The 14,717-nt window shown below is 44.9% G+C and overlaps 1 protein-coding gene across 1 annotated transcript; it reads right to left on the reverse strand.

The window, feature by feature from the left end:
• Nucleotides 1–2,039: 2,039 nt before the first annotated feature.
• On the reverse strand, nucleotides 2,040–14,243 carry LOC135244243 (ras-related protein ORAB-1). The gene is made up of 6 exons (XM_064316567.1): nucleotides 14,052–14,243; nucleotides 5,715–5,787; nucleotides 5,278–5,373; nucleotides 4,447–4,542; nucleotides 3,928–4,059; nucleotides 2,040–3,480 (listed from the first exon to the last, which is right to left on the reverse strand). Exons 1-6 carry the CDS (start codon nucleotides 14,072–14,074, stop codon nucleotides 3,283–3,285), a joined length of 618 nt encoding a protein of 205 aa, XP_064172637.1. The 5' UTR covers nucleotides 14,075–14,243; the 3' UTR covers nucleotides 2,040–3,282.
• Nucleotides 14,244–14,717: the final 474 nt, after the last annotated feature.

The raw sequence follows: 14,717 nt of genomic DNA on the forward strand, positions 1-14,717 counted from the left end.
ATTTTCACAAGCAAAGGTAACTTTTTACGGGTTTTTTTCTGAGCTGGACGAGGAAAGGTTGTGTAAGCCAACGCTGAAACGCTGACCCTGTTCTGCGAGCTTCTCCCTGTTCAAACACGGCGGCGTTTCCCTTATTTGGTTTGCTGCCCCACTCCCTTCCTCTAGGACAGGATAGGCTCCCAGCCCTGTTCCTGGAGATCAACCGTCCTGCAGGAGTTCACTCCAACCCTGACAAAAGCCACACACATCATACAGCGGCTAATGAACTGAGCAGAATCAGGTGTCCCATATTAGGGTTGCAGATCTACAGGATGGCAGATCTCCTGAAACAGGAACCACCGCTCTAGGGATTTCCTTCCTTCTCACAAGACTTGGAATTCACCACTGTCCTATGACAGTAGCCCAACTTTAAACTGTATTTGAGTAACAGGTGATTTTTACATTACCAAGGAATGCAGGTTCATTATAACAAATATTTTTTTTAACTAAGGTATTTTTGAAACTAGATAAAAAAATTTTTTAGATATTAATATATTCTTAATATGAAGACCAATTTCTTCAAGTTAAAGGCTCAGTAGCTCAAGTGAAATGAGTGAGCCACACAGCGCGTACTGCGTACTGTAAGTGTGAAGCAGGCGGTACATCTTCACAGCATGACAGTACAGACAGCGCCTCTTCACAAGGAGACTGAGGAGGCAAACCATATGGCTGCGTTCCCTCTGGCAGATCGTCTCTACCCAATCATAGGAAAGTGCTGAATTTCCACAACCAAGAGAATCAGGCCATTCTCCGAAGCTGCGGCCATTTTGTTCTCATTCACAAAAATACCAGGCATTGTATTGTAGTACGCACTACGCAAGAGAGGGTAGTGGAGAATGCGCGTTAGCTGTGTGTAGGCTGTGTATTATAACACAATGCCTGTCTCAGTGCTTTCTCCTGTAACCACACTGGTCAGGACCGTTTCCCCATTCTTAAATGTCCGACTGATGGCATTTGACGGCATTTCTCCTTCGTTTCCCTTCCTGATTGTGTAATGAAAGCCAGGAAGAGAGTTTTCATCGGAGCGCAACACTGAAAGCTGGTTTCAATTCAGTACGGAAAGTAGGAAAAGTTTAAGACAGCACTGGACTGACTGAATACTGAATTTGCTGCCATTCACACACTAACCTGCATTAAATCCAGCTATAGAGTGAGAACCCCCCCCCCCCCCCTAAAAAAAAAAAGTTGTTGTTGAATTCAAAAACCATTTAAAAGTACTTCTCATGGTCTATTATCACCTTTAAAAAAACACAAGTATTCTAGCACAGCACGGCTACACGTCAGGTCCAGTGTACTTTCATTAAAAGCATTTTAACTGAAACAGTCAGCACCGAACCTTTTCATTCTCACAGGCATGAAAGGAATGAGGTGCGATTATAGAGCTTCTGAACTGAAACACAGACGCAGTGACAGTCAGCTAAATTAATCTCCAAGCACCCACCGCAATTCATACACACTCCCAGGTTCATTACTGCAATACAACTCTGCTCACACGAACCAAGGGCCTCCCTCCCATACGAGCTGCCATTTCACTTTCAAACGCTACCGTGCAGCGCTTCTGTTAGCCACAATCAAAACTAACTCCAGATTTCGCAGCAGCAGCGGGGCGGACAGAAAGTCCCTCACGCACAATCACGTCCGACTGGAGTCGACTCATTCGTACGCGTTCACACAAAAATAAATATTTCAGGAGAGCCCGGTCAAACAGCCCCGATTCATAAAAAGCAAGCCCGATTTGTTTGATGCGCCATGTTAATTAGCTAGAATAAACACGAGGCATATAATTACATGGAAATGAAAACTGTCATTAAAATAGCCCTTTATGAAAATGTACGTCTCCTTTGAAAACAACAAACAGGCCGATCCACCAGCTGGATTAACCAGGGAACAGCAAAAAGTTAATTTGTGAAACCATCCTCCACAGCCTGGGTCAGAGCACAGCATGGTGAGGCTAACATGCAGGTTAGTAAGAAAACCTTTAACTAGAATTATCCAGCTCATTTAAAACTGAATTCAGTTGCCTTTATTATGAAAAAAGAACATAGTGTTTGAAATAAGGGGTTCTGTAATCAGGAAGGGGATTCCACAGGAGATGGCCAAAACTGCAAACAGCATTGTAATCATCAGTACAATATACCTGCCAAATAAATGTAGAATAAATAATTAAAACACAAAAATGTATTCTACATTACACCACTAAGAATTGGAGACCATTTTTTATATCATACAGTCTAGCAGGAATTCCAGTAAGTACAATGTTTTTATTAAACATTTCTTCCATTTTTTTTTTTAATGTAAGATATTGTGCAAGAAAATTACAATAGCCTTGAGCCACAAATTAAATGCAGATTATGAAGTTAGACTACTCATCAAATAATGTAATTTATTCCACTAACCTCTCCTAAAGGACTAGCAAATCAGATCTTACATATATATTTATATATATAACATACATATTTCACTTGACTTTTTCTTGACGCTGGACAGTGAAACAGTGTTGTGCTGTTGGCTGACAAGACCGACATTGACGAAACTTCATCTTCAGAAGACAGAAATGAAAGATATAAACAGCAAATAAATCGACCAAAAAAAAAACAAAAAAACAGAAAAACAAAACAAACAAAAAAAAAAAACAGAGAAACAAAACGAAAATAAGAAAAACTGAGGAGAAACAGAAGAAGTTATGAAACCGACCACAGACCAGACCTGCAGCAGGAATGCTGAGAGATTCACACACATTATTCTTTTCCGTACTTATTAACCTGCAGAGAGAGGGGGTGCCGGAGGGTGCAAATGAAGTTTGTGGAGACTGTGGACTCTGTGTGTGTGTGTGTGTGTGTGTGTGTGTGTGTGTGTGTGTGTGTGTTGGGGGGCTGTAAGGGAGGTGTGGAGAAGTTGGTTAAAGCAGGCCAAGATGGGGGTGAAGGGGAGAGATGGGGGGGGGGAAGGGAAAAGGGGAGGGGTGGAGGGCAGAGGCTCTCTTCTCAAACTGCTGACCGTCGTTTTGTGTGTGTGTGCGTGCGCGTGTGTGCGTGTGCGTGCGTGCGTGTGTTTTTCTGGAGAATTTCCGGTAGTGCGGCTACTTACAGTACGATTGAGGCAACTCTTTAATATTTATCTCTCTCTCTCTCTGTTTCCATCTCTCTCTCTCTCTCTAAATGTGGAGCATGTTAATGGGAGACTCTGAGGAGGTGGGGGGAGGGCGGGGGCAGGGTGGGGCGGGGGGTGGGGGGGGGAAAGGCCTCAGCAGCACCCCCCGGAGGAGGGCTTCACCGGAGTGCTCTGGATCTTGACGTTGGACTTCTCCGAGCCCCCGCTCGTGGCCCCGGGGCCCATCCTCTTCTTGATCTCCGCCGCCATGGTCATGAAGGCCTGCTCTACGTTGGTGGCGTTCTTGGCGCTCGTTTCCAAGAAGGGGATGCCTAGAGAGTCGGCAAATTCCTGAGGGGGGGGGGGGGGGGGGGGGGGGGTTAAATAAAACACACTGCTGTGAGAGTGGAAATAAGCATCGTTTCGTTTAATCAGACTGGCCAAGGTCGCAGGCAAAACCGAAGAGCATCAAATACTGATCCAATCAGCAATCTGGGTCCGACGAAACATCAGACTTATTAAAAGCCAGCACTGACCTGACTACACTTCAGCAATGGTGCTGCTGTAAAAGGTCATCGGTGCAGTAATGGTTATACCTACACTTCTGAAGGTATTCATTTCACCAGCTGGGTTTTCTCAAAACAGGAAGTGCCTGAACTTTTCCCTTACACTATAACTGAAGGTATGGGTGGCACTTCATAAAAGCCAAAGCCTTGTGCTCTTGAAACTTCTGCCAAAGCAAGTAGTCACAGAACTAATTGCACTGAATTTTAATCTCTAAACGGGATGGAGCCTTACCTTTGCTGTTGTGTAATCCACCACCTTCTTTGTTGTCAGGTCACACTTGTTTCCTACCAATAGCTTGTTAACGTTCTCACTGGCATATCGGTCTATCTCCTGCAGCCACTGCTTGACGTTATTGAAAGACTCCTGAGGGGGTAGAGAAATGAGATTTTTAGCATAACATCCATGTTAACAGCTTACTCAATTACCAATATAATTACTGTATTGCTGCTTAATTATCATCATAAATTAAGCAGCAGGGAGTTCCCTGGTGTGCTGGATCTCTCCACCTAACCATCTCCCAGTTTAATAAGCTCAGTAATCTTCCCCCCTCTCCACCTCGGCTAATGTGCGAAGAGCGTTCTGGCACAAAATGGCCGCTCCGTAAACATCGGCGATGGCTGAAGCGAGAGTCGCTCCTAACACCGCGCAGCGCTTCCAGATCATGTGACCCCCCCCCTCGTATCCGTGCAACCCAGCGCCGCTATTACCGCTAAGGGATGAGCGATGGCGGTGCGTGTGCGTCGAGCTCACCTGGTCCGTGACGTCATAAACTACGATAATGCCGTGCGCGCCCCTGTAGTAACTGGACGTGATGGTGCGAAACCGCTCCTGCCCCGCCGTATCCCACTGTGAACACAGGGGGCGCTGTGGTGAGTGCCTGCTCACCAGGACATTTACACACACAAAGCAGGAAATGCTACAGACATATAGAGAGTGTTACGGTTTGTAGTCCTACAACCTGGAAGTAAGTTCACGTTTTTGAGCCATGGATTCGTTCGTCAGATTTCCAATGCTTAAATCCCTATGGGAAAATAAGCATTGGAAATCTACCGACTGAGGGAACCCATGGCGGAAGAAACGTCCGGGTCGGCCTACAAAAAGACGTCATCACTGTAACAACTCTATTATACAGCAGTGTTGCTCACACTCTGAAAAACTGGGATTCAACAATAGAGCACATTTTCAAAAAGCAGAGAGCATTTGTGACGTGTGACACACAAAAACATACATAGCAGCTCTACTGTTGTACAAATAATGACGTTCTTTCTGAAAAGCACTTCATTTTAACAGTTACAGTGAAATGTAAAAAAGAAACACAGACCCAACACAATGAGTAAAACTAATCAGCTGCGGAAGAGACGGGCGTTTAAATTATCCACGGAGACGCCCGCTGACCTGGGATACAAAGCTGATGGAGACTCATCACAATGGAGCGCCCAGTGAAACAACAGCGTTTGCGTCTGGCGCGCTCACAATGGGCCTCGTGCATAATTAAGGCCCCGCGCGGACCCGCAAAACGCTTTCAGAGCGGCCATGACACCCTTAGAGCAGCCAATGGCGCGACGGCGACGGCATACTTACGATCTGGAGCTTAATCGTCTTGCCGTCTAATTCTATAGTCCTGATTTTGAAGTCCACTCCAATAGTACTAATGTAGCTTTCTGTGTACGTGTCGTCCTGGAACACAAAGGGGAAAAAATTACTGATTTGTGGGGACAAACCAAAGCAGAAATAATATGAATATGATATATTCCATGCATTCTCTCTCTCCAGTGATCAAAATGCCTATGCAGGCTACGTAACACATCTATACATGTATCTTTTCTAATTATCATATCTCACACATACACTGTATTTTACATGAACACACACACACAAATAAATACACAGCAATATCTGAAAGTCACTGACACACACACACACACTCTGTGTTCTCCTCCCTGATTTCAGGCCAGAGAGCCGCTCAGCCTGATATAATCTCCCCCTAACGACCAGGGGCGGGTCACACGGGCACTTACAGCGAATCGGAGGAGGAGACAGGACTTCCCAACGCCGGAGTCACCAATCAGAAGCAGCTTGAATAAATAATCACTGGGGAAAAGGAAAGGGGGGGAAAAAAACGATGAGGGTTAAAATTTTGACACAGGATGCAGTTCTGTCTCCATTCCGCGCTTCCTCTCCTGACATCGCACACTTCCTTTTCTGAACCGTAGGAGCTACAGCTCCCAATTTACTGGGGCGGAAAACGACAGGCCGCAAAAACGAGAAGAAAACACGGTTTTCCCCACGCAGGCCCTGTGAGAACGCCCAGAACATTCCAGAAGATACCCATCAGATGCGCACAGTGAGACGGCCTGGAACATTCCGGAAGCAGCAGCAGCTACCGCTACCCCACAGACCTGGCAACCTGCTAGCCCCTAAGTAGCTCCCGCCATTCTGCAGACCTGGCAACCCACGACCCATGCAGTAGCTCCCATCAGGCTCAAAGCAGATTCGGCCGGGTCCTTTAAAGTAAAACTGCATTTCAGTTTGGAAACTTTCCACATAGCTGCTGGTGCACAGCATACATACATATTTAAGAATAACTATTTTAATCCAATCAAATCTGATGACTAAGCGTGCGGGAAATGTGGGATTTCTAAGCGGCCCGCTGGCAGGGTTCAGAGACTCGTCATCGCCAAGAGGCAGAAAGTGAATGGAAAAAATTTGAATCAAATCAAAATCTTTCAGCGTAGCGCTCACAATGTCTCTACTATATCTACTGTGCATTACCAATACTGCCATCTCTACTGCACATTAGCAATGCTACTATATCTACTGAGCATATATACATAGCTTTAACCACAGTTGTGTAGCCCATCACAAATACAGAGGAAAAAATAGATTAGACAGGGAAAAAGTGGGATGACTGGACATTATTATTCATGTGACAATGCAAATTGAGAAGTCTGGCTGGCAGGGGACTCCCATACCTGCACCTTAGATAAACAAGCACAAGTATCAGAAAAGCAAATGGCAGATTTGAGCGATTATCACTGCTTGGCAAACACGCTGATGCTCTTAATCGGGAGGAAGTGCCTGTCCCCGGCACTTCCTGTCCTACGAGAGATCTGCCACGTCAGTGAGCCGACGGTGAACAAACACTTCTGTTCATCCTGTCCAACAGCCATCCGACACACACTCCGGGGTGTGTGACTGCTGACAGCGCGTGTGTGTGTGTGTGTGTGTTAATGTGTGTTCTGCATTAAATGTAAAATAGAACTGTATGCTCTGTAAACACCTCATATCTGATATACATACATAGGCCGTACGGCCCCTGTGGTTTCACAGAAACTCCCACACCTTCAAAACAACCCCCCCCACCCACCTTGACCCCCATAACCCCTGACCGCAGACCTGCCTGCTACACCACAGACCTGTGCCCGACTCCGTTTCCTGTAGCCTGGCTACAAGCTACAGTGTGTTTGTGCACGCGCCCTCAACCGCTCTCTCTTCGCTGCAGCTAGCGTACGCTCTCAGGCACGAGCTCACTTCAATGGAGGCTAAGGATAGCATTCAGCGGAACACGCACGCACGCACGCAGAGTGAACGTTTCCTTACCTCTCAATCTGGAGAATAAATTATAATTTATCAAAACACCTCTATCATTTTCAAAAAGTAGCCTGATTCAGGTCACTGCAAAAAAGAAATCTATTTAAATTTCTTTTCAAAAACATGGAAGAAAGGCCCAGGCAATACTTTGAATTCTGCACCCACACATTTCCCAGAATTCCTCGGGCACACAATGGGGAGCTCAGGATAATTTAAGGCTGCTGTTTATCTTAAAGAGCCGTTAATCACTAAGCTGAATCCCTTTCTCTGAGGTATTTACAACCAGCGCCCTGACCTTCTGTATTAAAGGACCAACTTCCACTTTCAAGAAAATTCCAGCACATAATTAGGTGGCAAAAATCAATGCACACTCAAGTCTACGTCAGGACACAGAGGTCACTCAAACTGAAACTCCGTCTGAGGAAGACTTGCAGAAGAGACACACAACTCTGATCCGCGGCTCAGAGAAAGGACTGGCGTTAAAGCCTTCGCACGAGCGAGGACGTTATCTGGCTTGAATGAGCTGAATTTAGCATTCCAGCCAAGCAAATCAGCATCGTCCAGAATGTAGCGCTAAAAGCATGCAAAGCAGTACGTGTAGTCCAGGTGGCCTTTGCGTAGAATACGCCTCCTCCCCTAGGACCTAAGGCCTAGAAGGAGGCCCAGGAACTGCGGACAGGGGTGTGGTGATGGCGGCAGGCCAGATCGGCAAAGAGAAGCGAGGAGAGAGCGGAGTGAAAGCTGTCAAAATTGCAGACGAGTCGGAGAAAAGACAGATGCGAACGCAACAAAAAAAAAAAACAGCCCAAAACGCTGAGAGCAGCACCCTGAGCGAAGATGAGGAGGCACAACACGTTTCATCACTGCTGAGGATGGCAGCGCTAATTTAAGCACTGCAAGATAAAAAAATAAAAACAACAACAACACGCCGTCTGCCACGCGCTCAAAGCAGACAACACGCTGTAAATAAGCGAGAGAACTCGGCTTTAATGTATTCGAGAGTCCGGAGACGACCGTTTTCTTAAATCGTTAAGCTAGGCTACGTTACAGCGGCAAACCGAAACGAGACCGGGGCTAATCGAAAATAAGCGAGCGGCTCCGAGGACAGGCGACGGTTAAAGTGTGCGTTAAACTGCGAGGCCCCGAATAAAAATAGCAGCGAAACACGTTTGTTTTCTGCTCCGCTCGTTGCGACACAACACACAGCTGTCACCGGGGACACGCGCTCCTGCCGAAATTCACACGAGGACATTTTCTGTGTGTGTCCGCTTTACGCCAACGGCCTCCGTTTGTCTGTACGCTACGAGAGAGCACGGTGCGGGCCAAAAGGGGCTTCTAAAGGACAAACACTGCAATCCAAAGCACCTGCACAATAACCAATGGTCCATAGCTTATTATAGGCCTAATAAACCAGTGCCGATGCGATTTTAATCTGTTTTATCCAGGGCAGGAAACTAAGCTTTTTCTTTCACTGGCCACAGTGGCTGGTGCATCCCAAAATTTGCCACAGTTTTACCAGACAACCAGATATTTAGGATAAAACTGGCCCCCCAAGTGAAGGGTGGCTACTCGCCAAAGTCTCTGGTAGAGTGTACAAACTCACCACCCACAAATGAAATTTACCCAGCATTTGGTTTGTGGCTGGTGTTCATTCCCCACCCTGGTTGTGTCACATTCTCCCGAAGCTCAGAAACTGAAGACGTACTCATTGCCCTGTCCGTCATCCCCGTGTTTATCTGCTTCCTACTGGACTGTGACCACGCAGCTCGACTCCTTACAGTGCTCGCTGCACACTGACCCACGCTGAACGCGTAAGGGCATTGCTGAACGCTGCTGAGCACGTGCAGCCTTGCCCTGGTTCTGGCTGAAGCCCCAACCCTCTGAAACCCCATCAGCGTTTCTATAGAAACACAGAGGTGAAAGCTGCCCTTTGATGGCCCTCCGCTCAGCGTGGACCCACTGCCCTCTCGCAGTACCACACACGCTAATCTTCACTTCCCCCGTTCCCTTATCCGGGCCGGGGTAATTCGTACAGTAACCATGGCTGCGTGACGCCATTGGTAGATAATGGCGTCCGTCGCTGCCGTTTCGCACACAAAAATGCCTGACGCGTCACCGTCGAGATGTCACTCACACGCAGCTAGAAAAGAGCGACTCGCTATAACACGAGAATGTGGCAGAAACTGAGGCGGCCAAATTCAGCTCCGCAATTGTTCTGCAAATTGCCATACATGGTCATTCCTGCCAAACAGCCTTTTCCATCATTATTATTATTATTAACTCAAAATGAGCAAGCAGCTCAGTTCATTTTCCGCTATAGAACTGTGGCATTAACGCGTCACACTCAGTCGAACAGGAGAAGGACGCACGGTCAAATATCTGTGAGCAGCAGAAAAATCATGCTTTGAAATCTCAGGTTTTGCCTTTACTAACAGACATGGCAAAACTCAAAAAAAGAGTGCTTCCATTCACAATGACCTGAGCTTTCTGAAATTTGTGTAGAGTTAGCACAGCAATCAACAGCTGAAGTGAACTTACGGCTAAGCAAACATGCCACAGGGTAATCTGTTGACACAGGAAGTGCTTTTATATATAAACTGACACATTCGACTGAAAGAAATGCAATAAAAAGCTCACGTTAACATTAAAGCCCTCCAAAATGTTTGGCTGCTGACGAGTGCAACGTTTCCGCAGAGTTGGCCAATCTAGGCCGTCGCCGGGCTGCTTCCTGGTAACCAAGCAACATTCAATGCGATTCATGAAAAAGGACACAGCACCGGTACTTTAGAGAAACGGCACGGTTCTCACTCAAAAAGTGAAAAAAAAAACACCGCTCAGAAAACACACGTACAAAATAAAGAGGAACAAACGCAAATACGAGAGGACTGCAGAGGGCGGGCACTGAGACGGGGATTTCAGACAGCGGCCAGGAGGAAAATACCTAAAGAAAGAGAAAGCTGAAAGGAATTCAGAGCTGAACAGGCGTCCTTTAGAGGCCAGAGGGGGGGACACACAGGCCTATTGTTCTGAGCAGTCGATGTTTTTCCTTTTATTAGGACGGAGTAAGACCCGATCCGGTACTGGGGCAGGTCCAGGTAAAGGTGCACCGTCAGGCAGATTTGAGGATAAGTAAGGGGGCCGGGTTAGGACCTCCAGGCCCTTCTGGAATAACCTGTTTGAGGTCTCACTTCGGCATGCACATACGCCAGCTATACAAAATAGCCAAATAAACACATTAACACACATCTTTTGGTGGCCACAAACTTGCCAATGGTAAATACTGTGAAGGGTCAAAATTCAACGCCATTCCACTCCTGACACCGTTTTTTTTTACTGTGAGGGGCGGAATTTGACTGTGACATCAGCAATGCAATGTTCCGATGACAGATAATTCCCGTTTACGATTCAGTGAGACCCCCCCCGTTTTTTATTATTAAAGTGACCTGGTGGCTCAGTTCTGCAGGGCGTGAAATTAAACCCACACCGAAACATCACTACGCGGAAATTATCTTACGTGGAATTTGCCGTGGCAAGAAGGGTGCTGGAAGGTTTCCAATTCATGCAACAACTTATAGACTACCCTTAATTTAAAATGTAGCCCACATTGTAATATCACAACATGAAGCAACTTCAAGAAGCAAATACAAATGGAAGGCAATTATTATCAAACTGCTCATTCGCCAATTCCACCCCAAAGGGGAATGTCAGAGAATGCTGTCAATTAATTCACCTATACTGTCTTAGCCAAAAATAAGATGGACCTGGGACACTTTTTTGAGATGTTAAAAACACAACTATACACTGCAGAACTTTAAATGCACATTACTAACAGTCTTAGCAGGGACAAATTATACATGCACCTTGAAAATCTTATTCATCACTGAGCTTTAGTTAAGAATATATCAGATTAGCAATCTTATTTAACAACTCTTGGACAGCAAACACCTGGCTCAGATAGCTTTGACTTTACCACTTATTATTTCTGCTGATATTTACTAAAAGTTGTGATACACCGATATTCTTAATCAAAGATCTTAAGGTTATTTTAGCAGCATTTCTGGAGAAGATTACTTATTGCTAAGACGGTACACACAAAATCGTACCCCGTTCACCATTTCTGTAAGACCTTCAAAGTCTAGTTGTTTGTTCAGTAGATGTTGCAGCTTGAACTGCAACAGCTGTGCAGCTCAAACTACACTAAGGATGTTTGAAACTTCCTGGCCCTGGAAGAAGTCAGCATTATTCTTTTTTTTTTTTTTTTACATTTTCACATGCAGAACTATTTTCCTGTGCAAGCCACAGGCTTCTACAGAGACTACTAAACATCTTCGATTTAAAATGGCTTATATCTATATAGCTACATTTAAACAAACTTAAAAGGTCACCGTACATCATACATATGTAAATGTCTGAACTGCAATTATGAAAAGCAACAGTACAGTTTCTGTCAGTATTTCTGAGTGTAGTTGAATTCTCCATTACCAGAAAATGCTCCCTTCATTTACAGTCTTACCCTTTGTCTTCTACATTATATATTAATTTGGTAAGTTTTCTGAATGTGCATGTTTTGCCATTAACCACAAAGCTCCCTATATATGGCCACATCATTCAAAAAATAGCCAGGCCAGTAGTAATCTGTAAACACGGTCTCAGCAACATGCTTTCACCAACGTTGGCTACCTAGCCCCAGGGACAAAACTGTGATCTGTAGGGAAATTGATGCAAACCAGTACATCCGAGACCTCACCTAAAATATAGCCCTACGTCATCACCCACTTTGCTTGCTTTTGTGGATCTGTCGGTCTACTCGTACTCAATTTAAAATCGTGTCAATATGCTGATTCAATGAAAAATCACATCCAGGAAGTTGCCACTGGTGAGCAGCGTTGTGTTTCTCTTTAATGTGAAAGACATCAAGCTAAATCGAGCTGTCTTTTCGGCGAAATGCTGGCACCATGTTAATAATACTGCATCTCGAATCCACACGCTATTGAATAACCAGACAGTTTTAAGCCTGCGCAACTGCCGCTGGTAAACTCTCCTACGGCGAATTGCTTAATAACTGAACAAAGTGAGTGTCGCAAGAAGCCATGTGACCTACACATGACTGTGACCCACCAGAGAGGATGGGTGTCTTCCTTGGCTTTAAACTTGTTGATGAGCATAGATTCACAATCGTTGTTGATGTTTATCTCACGGATTCTTGCCATTGGCCAACCTGTTTGAATCCATCATATCCCTGAAGGCTAGGCCATATTCAGATTAAACGTAGTTATGCAGAATGTGCAATACATTCATAACCCAATTTCAGCCGGTATGGTAGCATTCTCCGGTACGACCTGAACTGTCGCTAGTGTAACGACAGGCTAGCAGACAAATAAATGAAGAGCATGGTCATATCTTCCCCCATATGTTACAATCTTAGGTTTCACTTGGGAGTAAATATTTAATAATGTATCGCTCGTACACAGCAGGCTAGTTACAAGCTTGTTGAGCAACGGGTTACAGGAAGATAATCATTTATTTGACGTTTACCACGCTAAACTGACGAACTACCCAGGCCGACGACACATTAAAAAGAAATACGAAGCGGAGCATTTAAACGCGATTATAGTTCTAAACGCGACAATGGACGCTGTGGGTAACATTAGCTAAAAACAGAGGGGTGTCGCCAATTAACATTACGGGAGACACGGCTAACAAGCCAGCTTAAAAGGACCATACAAATATGAAAAAACACAGTTGGATAACAAAAATAACGTCAGTTGACGTTAACTTAATTTTGCTAGTCGAACAGCTAGTTAGTATGATGTAGTTATTCATGAATAATTCGTAGTATGTAGCTAAATTGGCGAACTATAGTCTATGCACTAGCGAGCAAGAAAGAATAACCAAAGCCAGCTAACGTTAGCTAACGTCAAGCTGTCAGTTTAAATAGCCAGCGACGTATCGTTGGGTTGCTTAGCTTTCCAAAGTTGACCATCTTAATGTTGATTAGTATAAGCGTTTCATGCGATTGGCGAAAACGTTATATATCCAAATACCACTTCCCTCACTAGAACGGCTAGCTAGCTAGGCAACTAGTTGTATAGTTAGCTGTCTGAACGAAAATATGCGTCCAAATGCTACTGCCACCGCCATAGGGCCTGGCCAAATTGTGTTGCTAGCCGGACAGTACACTTCCCTCTCTTGTTTCGACTCCATAAGTATGTCCACAATGCTAACGTTATGCTTTTTCTATTTACACAATATTAACTGATTAGCTGGCCGGGCGGCTAGATAACTAGTGAGCCAAGCGCTGTTATAACTTTATACTAACATCAGCGACGTTAGATAGCAAGCCCAATCACACACAAAAACAAAGTCTAGCGTTAGCCAACTCGCAGGGTATATCATTCACGTGCCTACTGAGTTAGAACAGCTAATTTATTAGCTAGCTAGTTAGCTAACAGATGACCATGGGTAATTACATAGCTCAAGATGTTGGTTGGCTTATGAGCTAACTGGTCGGTTATCCCATCTTGCGAGATAGCTAGTCTTAACTTAACTCGGACGTATCGAGAAAATTGAATATTCTATTCGATATGTGTCTCCCTCACAGCTATCCGACTAGCAAGCATTCTATGCTTCACAGAAAAATGTACTATCCTAGCTGACTATACAGCTAACTAGCCTGCCAGCCAGCAAACAATCCGCACGTTAGCTTGCAAGCTAAGTCACTTTCACACAAGCTAACCATCACCATGTCTCTATTTTTTACTTACTATTCCGGATTCATCGTTGACATGTCACAGTAAGCCCACTCTTCTTGTAAAGCGGCGCTCCCCTTTCCTATGAAGAACTTGAAATGGCTATCTTCAATCTATGTCAAATTTTAAAAAGTGGCTAACTGCTCCCCCAAAAAACCTAACGGCTAGTCGTCCTGAATCCAAAATGGCTGTCAAGTCTAACCAGGAAATAGCTACTCCTTCAGCCCAAGTTTTTACACTAGCGTAAGCTTTCTGCGATGTGTGCTCATCGGAACTTGTAGTCTCACAACAAGCATCGGATATTGTTTCTCATTCTACAATGTCTAACAGAACTACAATTACCCAAGAGCCTTGGGCACTGAGGGCATGCGCAAAGGAACGCTTTTATTTTTTTCAACTAGCTCGCCATCTCCAGTGCGCTACCGTGCTCGCTGTCAAAAAAAGGATTACGTCATCAGTGAGACGTGGCAGAGGTACGGGCAACGAAAGGAAAGTTGTGGCAATGTGACAAAGTTCTCAGTGCTAGACTGCTTCATTTAAATTAATTTGGCAAATTATTAGACGCGTTCAAATACTACGTTATGCGTTGCTGCCTCCAATATTTGTGATTGAGCATTCAGAATGGAAAGAAAGAAATGGAATTAATGTTAAAATGTGTATTGCTTTCTCACTCCGTTGTAA

This window comes from Anguilla rostrata, chromosome 2 (assembly GCF_018555375.3).
Source record: "Anguilla rostrata isolate EN2019 chromosome 2, ASM1855537v3, whole genome shotgun sequence".
Taxonomy (NCBI): Eukaryota; Metazoa; Chordata; class Actinopteri; order Anguilliformes; family Anguillidae; genus Anguilla; species Anguilla rostrata.

Coding starts and splice junctions, on each gene's coding strand:
- LOC135244243 (XM_064316567.1), bottom strand. CDS start 14,074: ATGTCAACGATGAATCCGGAATA. Junction 5,788..14,051: donor TCAACGATGAATCCGGAATA/GTAAGTAAAAAA, acceptor CCTTTTCCCCAG/TGATTATTTATTCAAGCTGC. Junction 5,374..5,714: donor GTCTCCTCCTCCGATTCGCT/GTAAGTGCCCGT, acceptor TTTGTGTTCCAG/GACGACACGTACACAGAAAG.